At 39.4% G+C, this 12117-nt stretch overlaps 1 protein-coding gene across 3 annotated transcripts in view; it reads left to right on the forward strand.

The window, feature by feature from the left end:
• The window catches only part of KDM4C (lysine demethylase 4C), a gene marked incomplete at its 3' end in the record, with an annotated part of 280296 nt that overhangs the window by 241680 nt on the left and 26499 nt on the right, over window positions 1-12117 (forward strand). For all 3 annotated transcript variants that reach the window (XM_080636683.1, XM_080636681.1, XM_080636682.1), the window contains 2 exons: window positions 5008-5193; window positions 10880-11050. In XM_080636683.1, the coding sequence (XP_080492809.1) occupies window positions 5008-5193; window positions 10880-11050 (357 nt within the window). The remainder of the gene's footprint in view (window positions 1-5007; window positions 5194-10879; window positions 11051-12117) is intronic.

Below are 12117 nucleotides of genomic sequence, written 5' to 3' on the forward strand. Positions count from 1 at the left end.
AAAAGAAAACAGAATTTGGTCTCTTTTGCAGAAGGGATGAAGTTTTGCTCTAACTTCTGTGGATTTGGTCATCCCAGTTAATGTGTTATATTTTCAGTTTTCCTGACAGCACTTCCAGCTTCCCTTCCAGCATCTTTCACTGTCCTCATGCTGCTTTTATTTTTCTCTGCTTTTTCCCTTCTGGAAGGTGATAAGGCTTAAAATATTAAAATGGAAGAATAACTGTACATATATATAGTTCTAAGTGTGTCTTTTTCTAAACCATTACTCATTTAATGTAATGTTTTAGATTTCTGCATCTCCCAAGATTTTATGATACCTTAGTAAGACACTGAAGAAACAGCTGTATTGTAATATTTGCATGTTTGCTGCCTTGCGCAAGTACAGCCCATAATTTAAGGGGATCAGAATTTCCTGCTGTAGCATGCTTCCTCTAGTTACTGCTAATTTAGCTGCATTTTACTTTTGTCCTGGGTTCAGCAGCAGCAGTCAGTTTTTCTTCTTCTTAGTAGCTGGTGCAGCGCTGTGGTTTTGACTTAAGGCCTGGGAATAATACTGATAAAGCCGATGTTTTCAGTTGCTGGTCAGAATGTTTACCCTGACCAAGGACTTTGTGAGTCTCATGCTCTGCCAGGGAGGAGGAGAAGCCGGGAGGAAGTGGAGACAGGACACCTGACCCAAACTAGCTGTCCTGGTTTAGCAGTAGCAGTCATTTTTTCTACTGGTGCAGTGCTGTGTTTTGATTTTCGACCTGGGAATAATACTGATAAAGCTGATGTTTTCAGTTGTGGGTCAGAATGTTTACCCTGACCAAGGACTTTGTGAGTCTCATGCTCTGCCAGGGAGGAGGAGGGGCCGGGAGGAAGCAGGGACAGGACACCTGACCCAAACTAGCCAAAGAGGTATTCCATACCACAGCACGTCATGCCGGGGGATGTAGAACTGAGAGTCCCCGGAAGGGCTGGATCATGGCAGGGTGGGGGTGAGGTACCGGTTGGTGAGCGGTTGTATTCTCTTGCTTGTTATTTCCTTTATCATTATTACTATTAGTGGTAGCAGTAGTGATTTGTGTTATACCTTAGTTATTAAACTGTTCTTATCTCAACCCGTGGGAGTTGCATTCTTTTGATTCTCCTCCCCGTCCCTCCAGAAGCGGAGGGAAGAAAAGTTGGGGGGGGGGGGGGGGGGGGAAGTGGACTTCGTGGTTCTGATTTACGGCCTGGGCTTAAACCACGACACTAGCCAAAGAAGTATTCCATACCACAGCACGTCATGCCGGGGGATGTAACTGGGAGCTACCCGGAAGGGCACGTCCTCTTTCATGTCAGGCTCTTTTCCGGCGGGCGGTATCGTATTCTCTTCCCTTGTTATTTCTCTTATCGTTATTATTATTGGTGGTAGCAGTGATTTGTGTTATACCTTAGTTATTAAACTGTTCTTATCTCAACCCGTGGGAGTTACATTCTTTCGATTCTCCTCCCCATCCCTCTGGGGGGTGGGGGGGGAAGTAGACTGCGTGGTTCTAATTTACAGCCGGGGCTTAAACCACGACAGTTCTTTTTTGGCGCCCAACGTGGGGCTCAAAGGGTTGAGATAACGACAGATCTGACAGAGGCACTATGCTGATTTATTGGCTCTCAAAGTTGTTTCTCTTGATGCCACAGTTTCAGTATGCTGTAGCTTACTTAGAGCCAGTATTTGCTGTGTTAGTGTTTATCAAGTGTGGGCCTTGGTCTAAGGTTCTTGTTTCATTGTATTTTATGGTAATGGCTTGTAATGCGGGCGGGCTCCGGCAGCAGGGCGGGATGGACGTGGCCGTGCACTTGTACCTGGCCGTCCCGCTGCTCTTCACCGTCCTGGCCCTCGTCCTCGCCTCCGTCTGTGTGAGGCTGCGGGGAGCTGAGGGGGAGCGGCCCCGGGAGCCGGCGGCGGCCGAAGCGGCCCGGGAGAGTGGCCCCGGGGACCAAGCGGCGGTGGGAGCGGGGCCGGAGGCCGGGAAGGAGGCGGCTGCCGAGGAGAGGAAGGAGGCGGCTGCCGAGCAGCGGGAGGAGGCAGCGGAGGAGCCGAGCCCCACGGCCGAGCCCAGCCCCACGGCGGCCGAGAGCATCCCCCAGCAGCCGTCTGCCGAGCCCGGCGAGCCCGAACCCCAGGAGGATGCAGGAGACCCCGCAGCACTTTCCAGCAAGGCAGAGGAGGAAGATCTGAACTCAGAAAAAGGGAAGCTGGTGGTGAGAGAGCCGGCAAGCACAGCAGCATCATTTGAGAGTTCTGAAGGTTTTGAATGGCCTTTGGGTACCCTTGGAACCTGCCTGCTGATTGTGATGGGGATCACCATGTTGGCACACACACAGAGTGTGTTTTACCCACGGCCATTTTGTCTGATCCCGAGAGTTAAGCAGAGTCAGGTTTGGGTCTTGTCTGGGTTTAGACGACAATACAGGGGGACCAAGAGGTTTTCCCCAAGGCTGGACAGCCATGAGTGTCACGGTGTGTGGGACAGTATGGGCGAGTATCTAATCCACTGGGCCCCTCCAGTGCTTTGGAAGCGTCGGAGATGGAAGGCAGCTGTGTGGAGTCCCCAGCGACAAGTTGCAGAAACTGCTGCAGGGGAGGGTGAATTATTTTGAGCCTGATGGGCAAGTGACACTTCAGGCCATCAGGGCAGAGATGCAACACAGAGATGGACTCATGATCGAGGGGTGGACTTATATTGAAAATGTGGGATCTGAGCATGATGTGAATGGTATGGAATAAGGGGTGGCTACTGTCCTGGGTTCAGCAGCAGCAGTCAGTTTTTCTTCTTCTTAGTAGCTGGTGCAGCGCTGTGTTTTGACTTTCGGCCTGGGAATAATACTGATAAAGCCAATATTTTCAGTTGCTGGTCAGAATGTTTACCCTGACCAAGGACTTTGTGAGTCTCATGCTCTGCCAGGGAGGAGGAGAAGCCGGGAGGAAGCAGGGACAGGACACCTGACCCAAACTAGCCAAAGAGGTATTCCATACCACAGCACGTCATGCCCAGGATGTAACTGGGAGCTACCCGGAAGGGCACGTCCTCTTTTCTGTCAGGCTCTTTTCCGGCGGGCGGTATCGTATTCTCTTCCCTTGTTATTTCTCTTATCGTTATTATTATTGGTGGTAGCAGTAGTGATTTGTGTTATACCTTAGTTACTGGACTGTTTTTATCTCAACCCGTGGGAGTTACATTCTTTCGATTCTCCTCCCCATCCCTCTGGGGGGTGGGGGGGAAAGTAGACTGCGTGGTTCTAATTTACAGCCGGGGCTTAAACCATAACAGCTTTTTAATACGTTACGCCATTCTTTCTTCTTTTGTTGAGCAGACTGGTGAATTTGTGTGTAAGCATTCAAAAAGAGCTGTGTATTTGCATGAACTTGGTGTCTAGACATTACACACAATAGGTTTCAATTTTGTTTTCTTCCTGGAATTCCTATTTTAGTTGGTTCTCAATGTATGTATTTGACTTACCTGAAAATGGCTTAATGCACATGAATGTAAATGAGATATCAGCATGTAAGAGAAGTGTCAGGAATATTTCTTTAGACGGTGTCGTGGTTTAAGCCCAGGCCGTAAATCAGAACCACGCAGTCCACTTCCCCCCCCACTTTTCTTCCCTCCGCTTCTGGAGGGACGGGGAGGAGAATCAAAAGAATGCAACTCCCATGGGTTGAGATAAGAACAGTTTAATAACTAAGGTGTAACACAAATCACTACTGCTACCACTAATAGTAATAATGATAAAGGAAATAACAAGCAAGAGAATACAACCGCTCACCAACCGGTACCTCACCCCCACCCCGCAGTCATCCAGCCCTTCCGGGGACTCTCAGTTCTACATCCTGGGCATGACGTGCTGTGGTATGGAATACCTCTTTGGCTAGTTTGGGTCAAGTGTCCTGTCCCTGCTTCCTCCCGGCTTCTCCTCCTCCCTGGCAGAGCATGAGACTCACAAAGTCCTTGGTCAGGGTAAACATTCTGACCAGTAACTGAAAACATCGGCTTTATCAGTATTATTCCCAGGTCGAAAGTCAAAACACAGCACTGCACCAGTAGAAAAAATGACTGCTACTGCTAAACCAGGACAGATGGCAAAATTATCTTTACTTCTTACTAGTCTTTCAGATCTGATGTTACTACAACAGGCTGAGCTGAATTCTGGTCCTTTTAGTGAATGATATGTAAAACTTTTAACAAAGTTCCAGATGCCAGATGCTGCTCTTGTTTCTGCTTCTGCAAAGCCATGCAGGCTATTAGCTTTCAGAGTGTCAATAAGAAGGCAGAGTTTTTCATGTTCACAATGATGTGTGAACTAGAACATGACTGATGAGCTCGACAGGGCTAGCACTTACAAAAACGTTATTTCAGTCACAAACTGAGTATTAGAAGTCATTGAAACTATCTTAGTGCTGAATTATGCAGTGAAATTCCTGCAGATTTTCTTCAGAATATGGAAATTAATGGACAATAGAACAGAATTCTCTGGTAACCTGGTAGGAAGAATTTGATGTGAGTTAATTTGAAATACTTTGGATTATTAAACATATAGTAAAAATAAATAAAAATTACACTTACATTCCTAGCATAGGCAGACAAGAGGGTGCTTAAAAAGATCATTGATTAGCAAATTTAGAACAAATGGAAGTAATCACTATTTCAGCAGTATGTTTTCAAATTATTAAATTCAGTATTACATTTCATTAAATAAAATGTCTTTATTTTAGAATGGCTGAATTTTATGATCATCAGAAACAGTTACATTTTTGTTAGCCATGATGAGAGCTACCAGAGGAAAGTTCCTGTATGAGATACAAGACAGTTGTTACAAAGCTACCTTGTAATTCATAAATATTGTTTCTTTTGTCATGCATATTGCATGGTATAAGATGTAATTATTGAAGCATAAATAACATTTCAGTCCTTGAGATACTTGCAAAAGTCACCAGACTTGGTGTAGTATGATAAATGCTCTGTTTATTTTGCTTCTACAGAAATGTATCTTGTGCAAACACAGAATTAAGAAAATCTCTGGTGCCTGCATTCAGTGCTCATATGGACGCTGTCCAGCCTCCTTCCATGTTACCTGTGCCCATGCTGCAGGAGTGCTGATGGAACCTGATGACTGGCCATATGTTGTCTATATCACATGTTTGAGGCACAAGATCAACCAAAGTGTGGTAAGGAATTTGTTTCCTTATTTGTTAAAAAGTGGAATTGCAGAATTAAAGTATGTTTCCATAGAACATGGAAGAAGGGGTCCATGTGATCTATTATAGTATCTCCATCTATCATATTTCCATACGTAACAAACTATTACACCTTAAAGTTTTTTCCTTCTACCATTACCTGGGAGAAATGGTACTTAATATGCATAACACATTTTTGCAAACACAACCAGGATCTGGTTTTACCTAGTTTTGACAGTGAACAGCGAAACAGTTTTGTTTAAAAGAGTGAAAGAGCCCTGTTTTACTTGTTTAAACAGTAAAACTGTTTTCTCTATGTTGTGGCCACTTCCTTAGCCCCTTAAGTTTTCCACCTTCCTCCAAGATATGTCTCTTGATACTGGAGTCCCCTTATGCTGTTAAACAATGCACATGATTTTTTTCACTTTATTCTCTTTTATGCTAATTCGTAAATGTGCTGAAGTTTTGGATTTTTTTCTTCTATGTTGATACAGCACTTAATATAGTGGTATATCTCTCCTAGAGAGACTTTTTTTTTTTACAAAATGCTAATGAAAAGCAGTAGGTTATTTAAATTCAGAATTTCAATCTGAAATAAATTCATACTTTCAATCTAATGTAAAACTGCAGACTTTCTTAGTGTACACTTTAACTGGAATAGAAAAGAAGCCATTATTATTTTGAATGGTAAGAAACAAAACACATAGTCAGCTGAAAAAAACACATTAGTAATACAGTAACATGGAATCCAATAAAATCCTCTTTTTCTTACTGACTTTCTTCATCTCTATTAAGTAGTTCAAAGACAAAACCACCATCCAGTAACTGGGGAGAAAAAGGATTTTGTGTGGCTACTGTTTTAGAGGTTTTGTGAAAGATGTTCTAGGTAGCTTGAATGAGACTAGCACATACTTCCCTGAAACCCAGCACCAACGTATCGACTTTTTCATATGGCTCAAATAAAAATCAGATTTGCAGAAGAGAAAGAAAAAACATGCTTTTGTATTCCACATTGGGCCAAAAACTGGAAAGATCAGATAATTTGTTAAAGAATCTTTTCCTGGGATATTCTTATCTTCTGGGGCATGTGAGATTGCCCTGTTTGTATATGCTCGGTTTTATACGCTATCTTTTGGATAATTAATCTAATCATATCTTTAAGCCTTTGGAAGTTTTTTCACCATTGGTTTTCTTGTTATGCTCTTCTCATCTATTAGCTATTTCTTCATGCAGAAATTACATTGCACTTCACCATTAGGCATAGCAATATATCTTACTCGTAACAAACTTTTGTAGTTTCTATTTTAATGTCCTTGCTTGAAAGCAGAACAGGGGAATTGCGCAGACTGAAATATTTTTGTAACCTTACAAATTTTTACAGGAATCAGATTTTCTTGTCAGCAAAAAGAAAAAAAAATTCTTCTGGTTTTTTAGCAGTTGAAAGCATTGTACATAAAGCAAGGACACTTACTTCACCTCATTTCAAGGAAGCAAAATTAAATTACCTGTTTTTCCACTAATATAGCCTCTAGATACTGTGCCTAAATGCTCAGTGAATACCTGTGATTGCTGCATTCGTCAAGTTTAAACAAAATATCTAACAACCCAAAACTCAGCAACCAAAGGATGGCTTCTGTGCACTAGGAAAAATTACAACATTTATCTGTAGTGGTATTGTAATACGTAAATCAATGAGGATGCTCAATAAAAAAGGTACAGATAAATGTGTATTGTTACTACTGTTAGAATCATAGAATAGTTAGGGTTGGAAAGGACCTTAAGATCATCTAGTTCCAACCTCACTGAAGTGGGCAGGGACACCTTCCAGGGCCTTAAAACACTTTTAGGTGTGGGGCATCCACAGCTTCTCTGAGCAACCTGTTTCAGTGTCTCGCCATCTTCATTGCGAAGAACTTCTTCCTAATGTCCAATCTAAATCAACCCTCAGTTTAAAACCATTGCCCCTTCTCCTGTCATTACTCTGTCTTACGAGTGTATCACTTTACATCAGGCAAGTGCTTATTACAATGATGAGGTGAAGTACACATCCAAATTATTTAGGGCTGTCATCTCAAGCAAATTGTGTCCAAATTACTCAGCAGTATAGTTTTACAAGTATATTGCTGAATATATTTTTCACTGGGGATCAGATTCTCTATTGTCTTTTGGATTTTTTCCTAAACTATCTTTTTAATTTCAACCATGGAAAACACTGACAGGTCTTCTGAACAAGGCAATCAAAAGGGAAAGCATAATCCTTGCATCCATATAGTGCTGCCAAATGAAGTAAATTACAAGTACCAAGAACTGGACTTTTTAGATGTTGATACTACTTTTCAAAAATAGGTTCTTTACAGGTCCATGGACTCAAAACTAAGCATGACTCTTGTATTTGCTGAAGGCACAGCTTCAGAAATAACACAAAAATTTGCTAGCAGAATAGTTATTTTGTACAGAATGTTTTTGACTATTCCTGTCATGGCCTATGTTACTTTGTTATGTAAACTGGAGTGTCAATATGCAAGGAGAGCTCTGTGATTTACTACTTCCAGGCAGTAGGTTGTTTTGGTTTTTTTTTTTTTCATTTTTTCCTCTTTGACTCTGCTTGTCTCTGGGCATGAAACATATTCCTCACACCTTTTTGTTATCAAACTGCAAGAATACTTGGAAATATGGTTGAGAATAGATGCTGCAGATGGATATGTTTTGATTAAAAGAACTCTTTTGTACACAAGGAAATAAGAAAAAAAAAGAAAAAGAAGTTATATGAATTTATGCTGACAGGAAAGAAAAATCCCCATAGGATCCATACAAGATTAGCGAAGACAGCACTGAGGGTCAGAGAAAGCCAGCTGGAGGCAAACATGCGCTCAGGTTATGTGTCATTTGGAAAGTGTGATCAGAAAAGGCCCAGTTACATGCATTTTGAAGACTGTCTTTAAAAGGGGCAAAGATAGTTTCAAAAACCCACTGGGTAGGAGTTGCAGAAACCTACTGTTGCTGCCTTTTGAGCTATTTCAAATTATCTTCTTCTGTTATTGGCCATTTCTTATCACTGTCGCGCAGGGAACAAAGGGATGCTTTCAAATGACAGTTGCAGACCCTTTTTCTGCGGAATACCTGAGTATTAGAGTGAATGTCATTGTTTGCCACTGTCTGCTAACTACTGCCCGTCTCTTAACATTTCAGTGAGACTAAGGCATGCCTTAGGAAGTACATATTACCCAAAAATCATGAGCCAACATAGTTTTGAATTGTTATGCATAATTTCTATGCCAAAATTGGGGTTCTGAGAAGTAAGCTTAAAATGATGGTGAGAGTTATGTTCCTTTATAAAGTAGGTTTCAGAATTTTGAGGATTCTCCATTAAAAACTCTAGTGAGAGAAAGTTGCTATATATTTAGATATACATCAGATGCCTATTTCATGATGATTATTACTATTTCATATACCATAGTTTACAGAATTTATTTTAGGCAGTGTTCAAGGCCAGGTTGGACGGAGTCTTGAGTGACATGGTTTAGTGTGTGGTGTTCCTGACCATGGCAAGGGGGTTGGAACTAGATGATCATAAGGTCCTTTCCAACCTATGGCTTTATGATTCTGTATATTTTATTTAACAAGATTTTTGTGTCCTGTCATACAGAAAATGTAGGAGAAAGATTGTCCCTCTTATCTTACTGACTTTTGCACACAGAAGGGGAGGTTAGCTATTTTTCTTTGTATCTCATTGTTTTTTTTATTTCTGCCATTATGCTACTTCATCCTTGGCTTTCTCTACTGTTAAAAGAAAATCATGCTTTTTAAACCACAGCTTTCTCAACAAGCTGGTAACTACCAGAGCTGTTTCTTTAATCTGATAGACTCCCTTACGTAACAACTGTCCTTACTGATCAAAAGTTACATTCTTAACATCAATAAATTCTTCAGATTTTCTGGCAGGAAATGTTTTCTGGGACATGCAATCAGTTACAGAGTCTGCTTGTCAATATTTTTGTGAGAAATAAATCAAGAGTCCTACCAAGATAACAGAAAAAAATAATCTTCTCCTTGAACTAGGTTGCATTTCTGTTGTTTATTATTCGTTCTAATGAGCAATGGCACTTCTTATCTGAAAATTTTGTCATTAAATAAGCCTGTATTGTCTCTTAAAATATCTTTTGCCTTCCATCATCTCTGAAGAGTTCAATCTTCCGGCTTTAAAAACATTTAAACCTTGTAATAGAGCTATTTCTCCATCATCTTCTGTAATATATCATTTTTCTTTATTATCTCATATAGGCAAATCAGTTAATACTCTCCAGTTTTTTTCTTAACCTTCCTTCCCTTTCTGCCCAAATAACTGAATAGACTGAAGTAAATAATGGAAAGTTAAATTAACATACATATATATATATGTTTCAAGATTGTGTAAAAGGTTCTATACTCATATGATAATACCAGTAAAGTGTTACTTACATAGTTAATTATATTACTCAGTCTAAATATAGACAAGTGAAAAGAAGAAGAAACAATTTTGTTGTACATGTAAATGGTTAAATAATTTCTGAGTATGCCCAGAACATTATTTCTATCTAAATTTGAAGATGCTTTAGGAACATCACTGGGTTTTACTATCTGAGGTGACCTCAACTAAATCCTCCAGATGCGTATGTCAGGCAGAGCTCTGACACACAGAGATTTAGCATACTACCTCCAGAAATGGTACAGAGTATTTGTACTTTGCCCTTAGTTCGAGGGAGCAAAGAGGTTTAAAAACTCTTAAGTCCCAGAAACTGATCAAAGAAAGATACACGGTAGTGACTACAGACTCCACAAAACCAGAAGTGTTCAAGTTTTGTGTGTTTTTTCTCTGCCCTGGAAGCATTGACATTACTATTAATGCTTGGAATCTTAACAAAAGCTGTCATTGTTTCTCCCTTTGATGTTAATGCTAAAAATTATACAACTAGCATTCTCCAGCTCTTCACAGATGCTTTTTAAGATTACTATATCGATTGAAGAATTCACTGCCTGTTAAGGTTTGGAAAGTAGTGCTAATTGCTTTTCAAACTAAAAATTGAGTAATTACTTTAGCATATAAAGTATTTCATGCTGTTTATTATAAAATAAATATAAATTTAGAAATATATGAATGTTTAGATTATTTTTTATTCATTATATTCATTTGTTCTAAAAAAAAAAATGCTTAATATATGCTAGTGTAGTTGACCCTTTTAGTAGCAATAAAAGTTCAACAGATCAGATCTCACCAAAGCCACAATAACTCACTTTTCAAATGGACATATGTGAGATAATGAGTAGACAGCCAGGATCATAAGAAAGAAGTGCCTTCCTTGTGTTACTAGGATGAGAAGCTCTTGATTTTATTTTTTTCTGCTTTTTAAGTCCCTTTGGGATACATTAGCTGACAGCTGAGATTTAACACTCATCAGCTGAAAAATATTTTTGAGTGCTGTGATTTGCTATTCTTCAAATGCCATTTGTTTTGTCATAAAATGGAGAAACTCTCTATGTAAAACAAATTTATGTGATCACGATTGGAAGGAACAATTTTGCATTTGAAGTTTTTACATTGAGTAGTGTTATGAATTCTGTTTTGACACTGATAAATTTCAGATGAATAACCTGGTATTTTAAAATTATTTTTTCTTTTTAATTCTTCCTTTTTTTCAAGAGAGCTAAAGCATGTGAGAAGGGCATTAGAGTTGGACAGACAGTCATCACGAAACACAGGAATACAAGATATTATAGTTGCAAAGTCATAAGAGTGACATCTCAACTTTTCTATGAAGTGATGTTTGATGATGGCTCTTTCAGTCTGGATACTTTTCCTGAAGACATTGTAGTAAGTACTTTTATCAGATACCTGTTCTTTTGCTGTTGGTGTGGGGTTTTTTTTGTTGTTGTTCTTGGGGCTTTTGTTTTGCCGTTTTTTGTTGTGGTGTTTTTTTTTTTTTTGTTTTTGGTTTGGTGTTTTTTTTTTTAGTTTGGTTTGTTTGATTGTTTTTAATGGGTTTTGTTTTTTTTTTAAAGTAGGGAGTTGGAACTTCTTTTTATCTTGAAGAGATGATGTACCTAATATTCAGTTCGTGTTTGTTACTTTAGCTGCTGAGAATGATTATTTTCTAATTGGTTTCCAAATCTTGCTTGTTCTAATCAGTCTTTGCCATTTTACCAAATGAATAAAAAATAGCCTTAGAAAATCTTTTAATTAAATAAGAAATATGTATTTAATAAAGGATATGAGTGAAGGAATTCCATATATCCTTCTCTGTCTCTCAGAGATAATTTGTAAAAATTCCTTGCAGAGTAGAAAAGCCCTGCTGCAATGGGAAGAATAACTCTCAAGAATCTTAACAGCTTGTTTACACCTTCTGATATTTAGTTTGTAAGATTGCATTATTAATGATAAAAATCATCAGGGAGACAAATGTGTAGTTTATTGCATATCCAAAAAGAAATTGAGATTTTGATTTCCCTTATGCACTTACATAAACTACTATGTTTCTCAGAACTCAGAACTGTTAAAGGACCATGTGCACTTAGCACATAAGAAAATTCCCAGTCAACTGGGGAAAGATTCTGTTCCACTTCACATTTGCAATGAATACATTGGATGTTAACCTTCCTTGTGTTCATCAGGTGGCTCTTGACTTCTTCCTCATGATAACTCTAATCCTTGTTTACTTCCTGATATTCTGAGTCTTTCTGCTGATTTTTTTCTGCACTTTGTACAAAAAATCTCTAAAAGTTAAAGCATTCAGTGGACACTGGTATGCAAAAGTGCTCTTTATTGCAAGACCACTTTTCACTTAGTCACACGGCCTGTTCTGTATGTTGTGGGGAAGAGCCTGGTATATGCAGCGGTGAGGAAGGATATACGCTTTTGTCGTGGTTTAAACCCAGCCAGTA

This window comes from Psittacula echo (genome assembly GCF_963264785.1).
Source record: "Psittacula echo genome assembly, chromosome: Z".
NCBI classification, from domain to species: Eukaryota; Metazoa; Chordata; class Aves; order Psittaciformes; family Psittacidae; genus Psittacula; species Psittacula echo.